The sequence below is a fragment of the Nannobrachium achirus genome, assembly GCF_963921795.1.
Source record: "Nannobrachium achirus genome assembly, chromosome: 12".
Taxonomy (NCBI): domain Eukaryota; kingdom Metazoa; phylum Chordata; class Actinopteri; order Myctophiformes; family Myctophidae; genus Nannobrachium; species Nannobrachium achirus.
The window spans coordinates 49210123-49226000 of record NC_137832.1 but is presented as its reverse complement, the minus strand read 5'-3'; the positions used below and the strand labels follow the sequence as shown (position 1 = coordinate 49226000).

General features: G+C 43.5%; 1 protein-coding gene across 4 annotated transcripts in view; it reads left to right on the top strand.

The window, feature by feature from the left end:
* The window catches only part of taok3a (TAO kinase 3a), a 99889-nt gene that overhangs the window by 43082 nt on the left and 40929 nt on the right, over window positions 1–15878 (top strand). For all 4 annotated transcript variants that reach the window (XM_080738049.1, XM_080738048.1, XM_080738046.1 and 1 more), the window contains exons 3-9: window positions 4702–4957; window positions 9592–9663; window positions 10329–10430; window positions 11936–11981; window positions 14079–14175; window positions 14963–15076; window positions 15640–15731. In XM_080738049.1, coding sequence (XP_080594175.1) covers window positions 4820–4957; window positions 9592–9663; window positions 10329–10430; window positions 11936–11981; window positions 14079–14175; window positions 14963–15076; window positions 15640–15731 — 661 coding nt within the window. In that variant the 5' untranslated portion in view covers window positions 4702–4819. The remainder of the gene's footprint in view (window positions 1–4701; window positions 4958–9591; window positions 9664–10328; window positions 10431–11935; window positions 11982–14078; window positions 14176–14962; window positions 15077–15639; window positions 15732–15878) is intronic.

Genomic DNA, 15878 nt, shown 5'->3' with positions numbered 1-15878 from the left:
CTCACAGCACGGCACCGAGTGCCGCGCTGCGAGCTTGTAGATCTGCTATTTTTGAAAAGTCATGAAAATGTGGGCAAATCTTTGAATATGTGTTTTTTAAGCGGACATTTGTAATTCAAATTTTGCTTCCGGGGGGGTCCCTGGAACTAAATATTTTGAGATGGGGGTCCGTGGCCAAATTCATATCATTTTGGGGGTCCTTCACATGAAAAAGTTTGAGCATCACTGACATGGAAACATGGGTTTCTTGCACACTTTTTCACAATTTTTCAAAAATAGCAGATCTACAAGCTTGCAGCGCGCCTGAGTGCCGCGCTGTGAGCTTGTATATCTGCTATTTTTCAATAGTTAACATTCATGGGGGGCCCGCAGTGAATCCTTGTACCCAGGGCCCAGAATTTGGTGTGACGCCCCTGATCATATGTACTCAAAGATATAGGCTACACACAGAGGGATATTCTGTCTATGTGGGCTGACAGCAGCAGTGCATCTGTCATCAGGGACTGCTTCCTTTAAGTTGACCACAGCAGAATGCAGAGCACATGAAGGCCCTGTGACAAAAACCAAAACATGGCGTGATTGCATGGTGCCAAATTATGTTACGGCACGGCAGTATAGACAAGGATTTCCCTGTAAATAACCATGGAATGTATGTACGGTATACAAGACCCTACAGCCTCGAGGGTTTATGTATAGTGTGTTTGCTCTCCATGTTGTGTAGTCAATCATTAGTCACACTTTTTCAGAGGTATGCCAGTTTCTCCCCAACACCCAATGCGAAGCATGAGAGTTTTCACACTTCTGAAAAATGCCATGTCCATGGACAGATCGCCTGCTATGCCTGCTGCTATATGTCAGGGATGTTATGCTGTCTATGTGTGACCGTTCACATTATACTATATTATGCTGTGACCTCACGCGTATTTACACAACAACCCACCATTATTTCCTGTCATAATCTAGCCCTGGTCTGTGAAATTGCAATATAAAGTCACTTGTGGATTAGTTCGACTCATTTGCATTCCGTCTTCTGTGGATGTTAGGCAGCAAAAACTGCCTAGCTACAAGCTCTCAATTTGTCGCTTCCAAATGGGCTGTTTTCGGTTATTATTTTAAAGCAGTTGTAGTGCTCAATGTTCAGAAGCAATTCCAATCAAATCTTAATACTGTAGTCTTGGATATTTCATACTTTTTGTATAAGCAAATTAAAGCCTCATCCTGTGACTTCTTCACCAGGTTCAGAGAGATTTTCAGTTGTGTAATTTTATTTTGCTAATTTAGCCCATTAGACTGAGAAAGTATTGGTGTCATTTTAGATTTTAACGACTTTAACCATTATTTATTTTATACATTGGCTATTCAAAAATAGCAGACATTTGAGCCGTGCTGTGAGCTCGTAGATCTGCCATATTTTTAAGTTGTGATTTCTTAAAATTAAATTTAAATTATTATTAAATAATAATTACAAATTATATAAAGCAAACATTTTTAACTAAAATCTTTGTTACCGGGGTTTCCTTGAACAAATTATTTGGAGATAGGGGTCCTTGACATGAAAAGGGTTGAGAACCCCTGACATAGAAGCATTTTTTCAGAAAACTGTTTCAGATTAACTGGGTTAATCCATGAGTCAGTGCACCTGGGACACAGCTAATGCCATCACACTGCAGAGGCCAGCATCTCTGTGGGGACAGATGACTCAGGGCTCCATGGACTATGAGAGCACTGCATTTGGAATCGGCACGGCGCCTCGGATCACTTTAACAGGGCAGCAGATTATTTTTAACACTGGAAATTCAAATAATGTGGGAGAAAAAAAAGTAAACAATATCATTGCTGTTGGCCAGATTATTAACAATTTTGCTGCCATTTTAAACATAGCTGTAGTAAGCAGCTGCCAAATTGTCCTTAGCTTTTAACGTGGGCACGCGCACGCATCGTGCACAATCTGTGCGCGACTCATCTAGTAGACGTGTAGACTTGGTGACAGCTTTCGAATAAAAAAAACCCCATTGAAATAAACATATCCGTTGCCATGCTGTATCCCTGCTTATCCGCCAGTGTTTACATGAAAAAAACATTGAAAAAAAGCCAGCTGTGCGCTATGGTAACACGTGGACACGTTCGCGCACAAAACGCACGATATGTGCGGGGATCATAATCCAGGCGTGTAGAGACTGAATCAAAGTTTCCAAACGCAAAAATCGGATTGTAAAACAAGCTTTCCATCGCCGAGTAGCTTCCTCTTCTGTTACAATGTAAACCAATGGAGGCGGGACTATGGCCCAGGCTCTGACTGGATACGGAAAGCTAGATCCGGTCCAGACCGGAAATACGGCAGGATACAGTTAGGGGGCGGGCCTAAGACTCTGAAGCTGCCATATACATGCCCCACTTGATCATACTACAGCGTCACACAAAAGTAGCAGATTCACAAGCTTTGAACTTGCAGCTCTGCTACTTTAGCTACTTTTGATAGTTTTGGGCATATGGTTCCATTCTACTTGTAGCAGCGCTGCAGTCACCTTTCCAGGACTTAGGTTTTGAAGTACGGTAATTTCCATATAATTATAGGAAGAAAAGCAACTGATATTGTTGTCTAGATAAGTGGTTCTCAAACTTTTCATGTCAAGCACCCCCAAATTAATATCTATTTGGCCGTGGACCCCCATCTGAAATGGTGTTGTGTCAGGGACCCCTATAAGAGAAGATTTAAGTAGCCTAAAGGAAAAAAATCGAAACTATATTTTTCAATAGATGTACAAGCTTGCGTTAAGTGCTGTGAGCTTGTAGAGCTGCTATTTTTGAATAGCCAATGCTAAAAATCTACAATGACTTTAATGGCTTAAGTCAATGTGTGTGACATCACCGTACACAAAAGTTATGCAGGAGCGCCTACTGAGTGGCAAAAAACAGAGTCAGTAGGAGTCAGTAGGAGTCAGTAGGAGTCAGTAGGAGTCATGAGGAGTCATGAGGAGTCAGCAGGAGTCAGCAGGAGTCAGCAGGAGTCATGAGGAGTCAGTAGGAGTGAGCTTCCAAACTCCAATGCTTCATGCTTCTTTTATGTTTTGCCACACAGTCTGTCAATGGTGGCATATAATGCATACCCTCTATTATGGGGGGAATAGCAACTGATGTTGACTATAGATTATAGCCAAAGTATTGAAATATCTGAAGCTGTCCCTTGTCTGTTACAACCTTCAAGAGCAGGGGTTTAGGATGCTGGGACGCGTTGGGCGCTATGAGAAGTTTAAGGTAGCTAAACTATTTTTGTAGCTTTTGTAGCTGGTCAGTGGTCACGCAAGTCTCGCACAACAAGTGTCGGGTGTCAGTTTGTATCTTCACGTTTGTCACAGTTTGTGCATGCAGCAGCAGCATCATCTGTGTGCCCACTGTCCGTGTGCCATAGTGTGTCTCTGTGTGGGTGCCCACTGACCGTGTGCCATAGTGTGTCTCTGCCATGCTCATGTGGACAGAGAGAGACAGGATAGAGGATGAGGAGGAGTGTGTGTGTGTGTGTGTGTGTGTGTTTGGTTAATTGGAGCAGGATATCCAGGCTGTGTACACGCTTGACGGCCTGGCTGCAGCACTTGCAGCGCACTACAGGCCTGCCTTCTGCTACAGCTGTGTGAGAGAGAGAGAGAGAGAGAGAGAGAGAGAGACCATGCATGCCATTATGAGTATATGTAGATATATGTGGAAATGATGAACCAATGACTCAGCTTCAGCTGTTACGCGCGCGTGTGAGTGTGTGTGTGTGCGTGCGTGCGTGCGTGCGTGACATTGTGTGTACGTGTATTATGTAGATATATATATGGAAATGATGAACCCAATGACTCAGCTTCAGCTGTTATGTGCGTGCGTGTGATTGTACTGTAAATGTGACTGCATGCTTGGATGAGCAACCAGACAGTGATCTGCCTGCATATGGCAGTTCTTTCCCTCATCCGTTGAGCACATGCACGCACGCACGCACGCGCGCGCGCGCGCACACGCACACACACACACACACACACACACACACACACACACACACACACACACACACACACACACACACACACACACACACACACACACACACACACACACACATGCATGGATCTGGATATTCCTGGAAGCAGCTCATGTTGACAGTGATAAAGGTTAGATCATATCAGTGTGTCTGGACAACACTCAACATTGACCCATTTAAGCTTTGTGCGTGCGTGCGTGCGTGCGTGCGTGCGTGCGTCAATAATTATGTGCTTCAGCATCCATGCAACTTCATCTTACAGTGGTTACATTCACTCTTTCTGTCCGTGATCTTTCACTCTCTACTTTCTATTTCTTTATGAATTTTATCATGTTTCTAGGGTCAACAGAGCATCATGTACACACATGGCACTCATTTATTAATGAAGTGTTAAACACTGCTTATTCTTTTCCCCAAATATTGGCGTATCATTTTATTGATACGCCCTTAAATATTCTCGAAATGCCCCGACAGTCAGACACACATGCACTTTCTTGCAAGCCCAGGCAGCATTTTGGTACACTGTGGAAACGTCAGTCTTTGACAGTGTGAATACAATTTATTCTGTAACATTCTTTGACAAGGCAGCCTACATGAATGACACCAGTCACATCGGATTAAGGGTCCTTGGCCTGAAAACGTTGAAGACCCCTGCATTAATGCATTAAATGTGTGTGTCCACCCAGGTCCAGGGGGGCCAATGCGGGGTCCATCGCCGCAGGCGTCCGGTGGCGGTAACAGCAGCAGCAGTGTGCAGTGTGTGAGCGTGGCGCGCCGGGCCCGGCCCGCCACCGCCAGCACCCCATGATGCCGTCGTCCACGCGGAAGGGAGGAGGGCAGCGGGACGCCGAGGCGGCCGACCTCTTCTTCAAGGATGACCCCGAGGACGTCTTCTGCGACCTGCACGAGATCGGGCATGGCAGCTTCGGGGCTGTCTACTTTGTGAGTTCTAATAGCTTCCCCCTCTATCTCTCTCTCTCTCTCTGTCCCTCTCCGTCCAGGAAGAACAACGCGGTTTGGTTTAAGGTTGCAAACGGTTAATCGATTTAGGCACCAATTTACCAATTTATTGTGGGCTCGCTGAAAGGCGAGACCAGTATGTTATACCAAATCTTTATAGCAGTGATGTTACTAGGTTTTCAATGTAATGGGTCCCGGGACCCACAGGTGATCATTCAAATGGGTCCCAGAAAGGTTTTATGAGTCCTCAATACAATGTTTTCGAGCGCTGTGAGCTTGTAGATCGGCTATTTTAAAAATGTTTGCCTATTTCTTATATTTATTTTACAATTTGGCTAATGTTTGAACTTAGAACTACTAAAACTACTAATACATGTGCCCCTAATGAATTCGGGCACGCAAAATGGCGTCGGACGTCGGTGGAATCAAAGCATTGACGTTTCTACCGCCTGTTTAAGACTTTCTACGTGGATTTTATTTGTGTTAACGTAGGGTAAAGTAGGATGCTTTCACCCATGAACAATGGTGGTGTCTGTGGAATTTTAAAATGTTTTTCTTTTACCGCGACCCGGTAAATTATTTTAACATGGACTCCAATGGAGGCGCATCCCCGGGACCCCAGGACCATGACATGAATGAGTCCCTGGGCGACTTGAATGAGTTTTTGATGCGGGATGCGCACGTAATGACATCACTGTTATAGTTCAAGTTTATTCTCCTAAAAGAAATTACCGACAGTACAAAGGCAGGGCCCTTAGCCAATGAGGAGCAGCGTTTTTGGTGACATCACCACCAACAAGTGCGCCCTGATATACTGTAGATAACAACATCACGTGGGCTCGAGACCAGTATGTTATATCCGTATGTTTTACCAAAAATCACACCCAATGTGAAGTGAGCGGTGGTCGTGCGTGCATAACGTCTTCAGACCAGGATTTGAGTCTAGGATGTACAGGGTATGCTACACACACACGTTTCGCTATGGCAAATCGCTGAGGAAAAATCAAACCTCGGTTCGAAGTGAAGCGGTGAACTTTTATTCTATGTGTTCTAGAGTTATGAACTCTGTGATCTATACATTCTGAATGAATGAATGTTTTTATCTGGAGGGCCGAATTGTCATGACGGACACTACACACATATTCTGGACGTACGGGACAGATAAAACCTGTTCATTCTGGACTGAAATGACCATATATGGACATGAGGTGACAGACATTTTGTTTTTGATAAAACCTGTTCATTCTGGACTGAAATGACCATATATGGACAGACATGGGACACACATTTTGTTTTTGATAAAACCTGTTCATTCTGGACTGAAATGACCATATATGGACATGGGACACACATAGCCACTCCTTGGAAGCGGCTTTCACCGCTTCAAAAAGGCTACAGACACATGCACGGCCACTCTATGGAACGTCTTCAGACTAGGATTTAAGTCTAGGATGTACAGGCTATGCTACACACACACGTTTTTCTATGGCAAAACGCTGAGGAAAAAGGTTACAGACATACAACATACTGATATCACTAGACAAACATGATGCTACGTACACACATTTCACTATGGCAAAACGCTGAGGAAAAAGGCTACAGTCACACGCACAGCCACTTATAGGAGCGGTTTGCACCGCTCAAAAATGTATAGACCAAGGTTATTCTCTTCAAAAAATTGACCGACAGCACAAAGGCCCTTAGCCAATGAGGAGCAGCCAATCTTTGTGCCCACACTGTTTCATAGGAACAGTATTTCTAGTTTATTTTTAATATTGCAAAACAACGCGCTTCTTGATTATTCAAAAAAGTAATCAATGGAATAATGGCTGAGAAAATAATGCATTAATTTCAGTGCATGCTAGTTGCATTTTCCCTAGACCTGGTCTTTGGGAAATCCTGTTTCAGATTTGGCTGTGTTGTTGTCCTACAGCACAGTTCTTAGACCTGGTCCTTGGGGAACCCGTCGTACCACTGGGTTTCTATGCCACCAGGTGCTGTAGTTCATGGGATTCAGCCCGGACAGTAGGCTAGAACATCAGCTGTACCAGGGGTCCTGAACTAATGCAATGTAAAGGAGTATTGAAACATACAGTACAGAGACAGATTAGGCAAAATAAGCAGAGGTGTTAAGGGGAAGTTCTGTCGCTCAAAGATTCTCCACAGTCCTTATGTGATAGTAGTACTGTATAATGAACTAGTGATTGGAGCATATGGTTCACTCATACATTATTGCTGATTCATAGATTTGTACATACGTACATGTATGGCGTGAATGTAGCTGTAGTGAATCATAGCTCTTTGAATGCAGTCGAGCAACATGAGCTTCCCCTCTGAGCGCTTTCTCTCAATCCTTCGTCATTAATCTCATCATCACTAATTACTTATAGCGCCTTTGATTCCAAGGCTGCATAGAGGAAGGGATGAAAGCATCCTTTTCTTCTTTCCTCTACTCTCTACTTTTTCTATGTTTTCTCTCTCATCTTCTCTGTTCATCTCTTCTCCTCTTTTTGCTCACCTTTCCTCACTTCTCCATAACCTCCCCATGGTTTCCTCTCCTTGACTCTTTGCCCCGCCTTGCCCTCGTCCTCCCCAGATGCAGGGCTGGGGGCATGCACCTTCGCTCCTCCTAAGACAGCTGTTCTTCTGAGAGAAAGAGAGGGAGAGAGAGAGAGAAAGAGAGGAGGGGGGGGGGGGGGGGGGGGGTTGTAGAGTCAGACACAGGAAGTAGAACTGGCAATATCGAAACCGTATCCTTTTGGGTGAAAGCACGTTACAATTTTTTGTCTGTTGTCATTTCCACACGCACACTTACATAGAGAGCAGTGGCCATGGCGACCAAACCCATGTGACTAACCCGTTCCAGTGTCAAGGCTACATCCTGCCTTGGTATCATTACTGCGCTGACAGCCAAGATGCTTTGCTACATGTAAAACCTTGAGCAGTCTCAATTCAAATCAACACAGGTAGAAAGAAACACATGTCAGCGTTAGAACCTGAATTTGAACCTTGTATTTGATCGTCACGAAAGTGAACTGAATTATCTTGCCGTAAGCGTGTCCAGTGTCAATGTTGGCTCGCTTCTATACACGTGCGTACTAGTGTGTTGTTAATATAAGTAAGTAGGTTATCATATATGCATGCATAGTCAAGGCAATTGAGGCAGCTTGCAGCCATGGTTTATGCATGCATGGTTTATGCATGTGAAGGGCTTTTTCTTGTAAGGCGGAAGTCTGTTTAAGTGCATAACAAGGGCAACTACCCCTGGTATCAAAACGTGCCAAAGGCAAAACACAGCGGGCCCTCACTGTGCACTGACATGGTGTGTGTCGTGTGAATTAGCCTATTGTAATTATTGATACACTTTCTTCTACAACGATTATTAGACGCACTAAATGCAGTTAAATATTTCACTGATACATGATTTTTCTTGCAGCCAGCCATAGATTACAGCAGCAGAAACGGCTAATATATGCATAAAACCATTGGCAAGCAGCGATAGGGATCAAATGATACGTGGACATACATGCGCTTGCAGGGTCGAGCACCTTCCATACAGTACCAGCCAGCTACTGTATGTGCTCTACAACCGTGCTTCTCAATGTGGGCCCCCCCGGGGGGTCCTCGCTGGGGTCCCACATCCTCTATAGTAGTTTTATAGTAAGATATTATGATGTAACATGAAACTTGACCAGTCATGGAGATTGACCCATTTATAGTGTTGGCTGAAATGTCATGTGAAGCTCACCAATCCACCAATCAGACATCGGATCTTCGGACATATGCCCATTTATGCCCATCTGATTGGCTACGGGCATAGACGGCCCCTCTCGTAGCCCTTAGACATGCCTCGATATTATGACGTCACCCTTTTCCCTTCTCTGATTGGCTACATGGTCCGTAGCCCTGTGATTGGCTCTGGGCATAAACCTTTTGGATTTTTTTTATGATTTTTATAACTCATTTTTCTTTTCACCCAGTGTCAATATATTGTCTAATGTAATCATGGGCGCTACACTCCCTCTGCCAACCTGGGGAGTGCAATGGAGTATAAGGGCGAGTGTCCGAGACGCTTCTTTTCACCTGACAGGGGGAAGTTTCCCCTGTTGGACGTAGGGGTTGAGATTGAGAATCACTGTTACAGCAAGTGATAGTTGCTTGAATAATTGAATACTTTATTTGCAGTTCGCATAGGAAAAGCACAAGCGTTCACATGACATTTCTGACATTTCTGTCAACAACAACAGCAACAACACCACTCACATATTAATGATCCTTACTTGTTGTTGGTGATCTTGGAACATCGACTGCACTGATTTCATGTTCTCGAAATGAGATTCAAGCATTTAAGGTTTAAGGCTTGTGGTTGATGCAACACAAATATTGTATTTTAGCTGTATTTTCACACAGACAGAATATTATGAGATCAGATAATGTTTTGCATTATCTGATCTCATAAAATGTCAGATAAAATAAGATTCTATTGTCGAGTGATACAAATAGCATTAAATCCCACCGTTTGCGTCGTAGCTGCGGAGGACATGCAATGAAAAAAAAAAAGCAGTACTGTATGGTGGCGGTTTGAACTCAACTCTCTCTCCCTGATCCACCTCTAGGCCCGAAACTCCTATTCCAATGAAGTGGTGGCCATTAAGAAGATGTCCTACAATGGCAAGCAGACCACGGAGGTAACACACACACACACACACACACACACACACACACACACACACACACACACACACACACACACACACACACACACACACACACACACACACACACACACACACACACACACACTGTAACGTTAAGTGCATGAACGTATTGATTGATTAGTTGTGCTTTAAGTATTGCTATTTGTGTTGTGATGTGGCACTTATGAGAATTGACTGCTTTTTCGACACTTTATGTATATATTCATTCTTTTGTGTTTTTTGTATCTTTGTGTATATATTCTTCTTTTTTTGTGCCTTGCTTTTTTCACTGTAAGTGTACACAAGTAAATTTTTCTTTTCTTTTCGTACTTTCTCCGTAACCTTTGTAACACTGACACAAGCATCACTGACCCGCATCAAGAATTAAAAAGAGGTTAACTCTCTGCGTTGCTCCAACACATTTCGGATGGTCCTGTGCCACGCGCCGAAGCTCCAAAATACAACCGAGCTCTGAGAGACTTGTCAAAACAGGTTTTGACTTGTCTAATTGGCGCCTCCGGTGTTGGCTGCAGCCTTCGTAAACAATGCGTTTGACACGCGTGTCTTGCGCTTTGCATTGTGTCGGGGCCTTATCACTCACACACTTGCTCAGTGTTAACCCTGTGTGTTTATTTTGTTCTGTGCGTCTTTGACAGAAGTGGCAGGACATCATCAAAGAGGTCAAGTTCCTGGGACAGCTGCGTCACCCAAACACCATTGAATACAAAGGCTGCTACTTGAAGGACAACACTGCCTGGGTGGGTTACAGTGGTGTAAAGTAACTAAGTATATTAACTCAAGTACTGTAGTTGAGTACAATTTTGAGGTATTTGTACTTTACTGGAATATTTCCACTCCACTACATCTTTGATGCAAATATTGTACTTTTACCACACAGTCTCCGTTACATTTTTTTTGAAAACCTTAGCTACTAGTTACTTGTAGATTTAGATTTTGTATTACTAAACATACATTAGCCACTTCAGCCCTATACTGTATATGTTTTGGCCATTTGAAAATAGACAATCTACATTACAAGCTCACAATGCATCACGACGCGATGCACTCTGAGCTTGTCGATCTGCTATTTTCAAAGGATTTTTATAAATTTTATACATTGGAAAACTTGTGAAAAGATAGATTCTGCATAATGAGTACTTTCTATTTTTTTGTACTTTTACCTATAAGTACATTTTGAATTCCGGACTAGTACTTGTAACAGAGTGTTTCTACATTGGAGTAATGATACTTTTACTTAAGTAAAGAATTGAGTACTTTTTCCACCCTCCTTGTGCATCCATTCCCTTCCTCCTGTGTCCTGTCTGGTTTTTATCTCCACCTGCCGCGGGTCACCCTGTCCTCGTCTGCTCTCCAACCCACCGCCACTGGCCTCGTCCCCCGTTGGGGCACGTACCTTTTAGGCGAAGCCCGAACTGGCGAAGTGGGGAAATGTCCGATACCGTAGCGATCTGGCGAACGTCTTCTGGACAGGGCGTTTATCGTGCGCTTGCCCAGGCCTTACGGCCTGGGCATAAATATAACGATTGCATTCACCACGGCTTCGTAACTCGCGCGGCGCTCCGCCGGCCGCGCGGCCCTGGCCCGCTCTTCGCGGCCACTCACGCCTGCGGCGCTCGGGGGCGAAGAGCAGGACCAAGGTCCGCTGGCCTTCGCGCCGCTTGCAGTGTCGTGGACAATCGATTCGCCAGATCGCTACGGTAGGAGACAAATCCCCACTTCGCCAGTTCGGGCTTCGCCAGAACAGGACTTTCCCCCCCGTTGTCCCCCTCTCTCATTTCTCTGTCCGCCTGCTGCTCTTTTCTTCTTTAGGACTGCAACTGCCCAATATTTTCTTTGCGTTTATTCTATTTATTACTTTTTCCATTAATGGAACAATCAAGAAGCGTGTTTTTAATTTAATCTAATCTGATTAGATTAGATCAGCTATTTTCACAAAAATAGCCGATCTACAAGCTCACAACACATTGTGTCGCTTCTAGATCGTCTATTTTCTCAATGGAAACCAATTGAAAGAATTGATTAATTATTTTATAGTTTTTTTGTTTTATAACTGTTTGCAGTGAAGAAAAATAAAATGTTTTCACAGTTACCCAACCTGACAAACAGAGTGTAGTAAGCCAATAAAATCTTCTTTGGATCAGTTGGAGTGTCTGCTAAATTGATGCATACTGTGGAATGAAACTAATGTTATTTTGTTTGTTTTTTTGTCATAATGTGCGTGTATCTGTCCTGTATCTCACAGCTGGTGATGGAGTACTGCCTGGGGTCCGCATCAGACCTTCTAGAGGGTAGGTTTACTCACATGCATGTATAATAGTACATACAACACACACTCACGCCTGCTTTATACTCGGTTGTGTGCCATGTTGTGCAGAGCTACAAGTTCACAATACAGATCTTTGTTAAATAGCATAGCTGTTAAATAAGTGTTAAATAGCTCTCTAGTTTGTGTTCAATGACAGGGATATCCCCAGCTCTTTAGTAAACAGGAAATACATTTCCAGGTCAGGATACCAATTTCACCCAATCAGGAGAGAGAACTCGTGCAAGACACAGGATAAACCATAGTTATATCCAGAGGACGGACTGCCCTACCCCCCGCTATTTGATTCAATGAAAGTTGCTCACCAGCGTTTGAAGCACCCGAAAGAACACTCTACTTACACACTTTTCTTGATCCGGCGAGAAGGTGCACTAAGGGTTTCAAACGGTAGAAGTATACGCAGTGGTGTTTTAAATGAGAAAGTATTGCAAAACTGTGGTTCTGGGCGCTTGGGAAGTTGGGATAAACTAGAAAAGTGCTCCTCAGAGCACAGGTCTCCGCCAGGTCCCCCCCCAGGCCCGGGCTGCCTACCAATGGCCCACAAACTTTTGGATGGCAGTCATAGTCACTTGGAATAGGACCTGAAAAATCGACCGTATACTGCACATCTTGATCACATAACCCCAGAGATAATGTGTACCGGTTTGTGGGGGTTTTGGACAAAATCTGTAGGGAGTAGTAGCTGAAAGTGTGTTTTGAAGAAAACGTAAAAGGGTGTAAAATGGAATCTGGCACAAGTGCAGCTGGAGCCTACTGTATATGCAGAGTGAGAACGTACAGAGACACAGAGACAAAAAGTGAAATTGGAAGTGATTTAAACGAATAAATGAGCAGACAAAATTGGAACTGGAACCCAAGCTGATAAATGATCTTTGTGGGATTCTCTCTACAACAATTCAACTTTTTTTTGCTGAAGAGCTGGAGAGACGAGGCGACCCATGTTACTGAACAATCACTAATGGCAATGATTACTTTTTTAATATAGAGATTAATTATTTTAACATAAACATAAATTAAGCTTTTATTCATAAACTAGGTTGTCACTTAGTTACTATGGTCCCATATCTGTTTGTAGACTTTAGACATTCTAACATTCTTTGAAGACCAGGTGCTTGCCTGTCTCCCAGAGACCTCCCCATAGCACAGTTAACCCTTCTACGTATTCCTCACCTGAATGCACTGTGTAATTATCTGTTGTCCATCTCTGACATGGAGTCATATACAGTACAGTATATCACCACTGGGCCATAATTTTGTCTTTGAGCTTCCGACTCACTGACATTCCTTTCCCATATTTCCACCCGTGACCTGTTGGCCTTGCTTCAAGGCCTCCTTCCCTACAGTGGTCCATGGGGGAATGGCTTTTCAGAGCCCTTATATCCCAGCCGTTTATTTACACGTTTGTCCAGCTGGCAAGTGCTCGGGGAATATTATTTTGTTATTTTGTTGTTATAATATGAGCGGAACCGATTGGTGTTTACATACTGTACACATACTCTGACTTTATGAAATACACACACATATTCTGGCAATTAAAGATCTGCTCACAGAGGGTACGGAATGATTTAGTATGACTGTATCTATGTACGATTAGGACTGTCACGATTCTGACATTTTACGATTAATTGTCACTCACTGCAAATAGCGATTTAATTGTGTTTTTGTCGCTGACAATTACATTTCTATTTGGCTTTGATTATGAATAAATATACAAAGAAATTACAGACATATCTAACAAGCTTATACTTAAAAAATAACATTTATAGTGGAAATAGCTGATTTGCAAGCTCACAACGTGTTGCATCGCGATGCATTGTGCTCTTGTAGATCTGCTATTTCCACTATTTTTGAAAATGTTTGAAAATATATGAACATTTTTCGACATGGAAACGATTATGACAAAATAATTGCGATTATGTCAAATAATTATCATTAGACGACAGGCCTATGTATGATAGAAACTCCTTTTGTTTACGTCATGTCAATGTCAGTGAGTCGATGGAAACCAAGCCTTTTTAGATGGGGTTCTGACTTCTTCCTTCATGTGCTCTCCTTCCCCAAGTTCATAAGAAACCGCTCCAAGAGGTGGAAATTGCTGCCATTACACACGGTGCCTTGCTAGGACTGGCTTACTTACATTCCCATAATATGATTCACAGGTGAGTCAACTCATCTCCTCACATTTGCCAACAAGAAGATACTTGATAAGATATTTGTGCACAAACCATATGATTGAGACAGCCGTATAAACCTTTCACTGCACTGTTTGGGAAAGGTTTGTGTTTGTGTATTGCGTCATGAGCCAAAGGAATCCAGGGATTTATTTTTTTATTGTACACCCTACAGTTCTAGATTTATAGGGCCACCATGAAGCCAATCAGGCGACATGGACCAAAGAATCCAAGGGGGGAAAAAAGGACTGTACGATATACGGTTCAAGAGTTCTAATAGGTTACCTGTTGAGCATCACTTTCAGGAAGTCATAGTGCCCATATCTCACAGAGGGTCATAATCTTATCTTTTATGACCCGCAGAAAAGACTGACATCCAGTAATGTGACGATGTTTATCGTTTGAAAACTTGTGAAACTGCTAATAATCAGTTATTATTAGTCATAATGTCATGATCATCCAAGTTAGATGTACCACGACTCGAGCTATGGGATTACGAAACGATAAGGGATAGTTGTACAACTATTGTTTCGGTTTTTGTTTGTTTTTTAATGAGAAGCCCAAAGGGGTGGAAATCACTACAAGTCGACTACAATCCTTCACTCTTGAAATAATTATGTACATAGCCTTGTATCCTGTTTTTGTTTTACCAAATCAAATGTACTATGCCTGGTCATGGTTCATCTCGTAGTTGGATTGCTTGGTTCCAGCCCTAAATCTCTCTGTCTGTCTCTCTCTCTCTCTGTCTGCCTCTCTCCCCTCCCTCTTCTTCCAGAGATGTGAAAGCTGGTAACATCCTGCTAACCGAGCTTGGCCAGGTCAAACTGGCCGACTTTGGCTCTGCCTCTATCGCCTCGCCTGCCAACTCCTTCGTAGGAACACCTTACTGGTCAGTGTGAACTACATCACGTCACAGTGTCATTTACTCAAGTACTGTACTTATCGTTTATCCTTTATCAACCTTCAATGTGTTCACTCACGTCCGCAACTCACTTGACTCATAAACCAAGTGAGGTTCGGGGACCCCGAGGTGTCCTTGAGGGGGTTCCAATACATGGGTCCTTGACATGAAAATGTTTAAGAACTGCCATGAACACATGGGTTTTTCTCTGCCACGCGACACGTTAAACTGACAATCTCTCTCTCTCACGAACGTATGCACGCACGTCTAACCTGAGCTGCTATCACTGCAGGTCCTCAAAGCTCAGGGAAGCTTAACAGATTATCACATTTGCATGTTCTTTATCAAGCATTTGTAGTATATGACATTTTGTGAACTTGGGGCATGTTTGATGTGTGTACTGTATGCCTTTGTGTACTAATGTATGTGCGTGTGTGGGTGTGTTTGTGTGTGTGTGTGTGTGTGTGTGTGTGTGTGTGTGTGTGTGTGTGTGTGTGTGTGTGTGTGTGTGTGTGTGTGTGTGTGTGTGCGTGTGCGCGTGTGTTTTCTAGGATGGCCCCTGAAGTGATCCTAGCCATGGACGAGGGCCAGTATGAAGGGAAGGTGGACATCTGGTCCTTAGGGATCACCTGCATTGAACTGGGTGAGCATCGTGCACCGCACACACCCCACCAGCAAGGCTCGGCCTGCACCAGTCTGTCTGTAGAGCAGTGGTTCTCAAAGGGGCCTTTTCCACCAAAAGAACCTTGGTTCAAGAACCAGTGCCGTTCAACTTTCTTGGAACATTGGT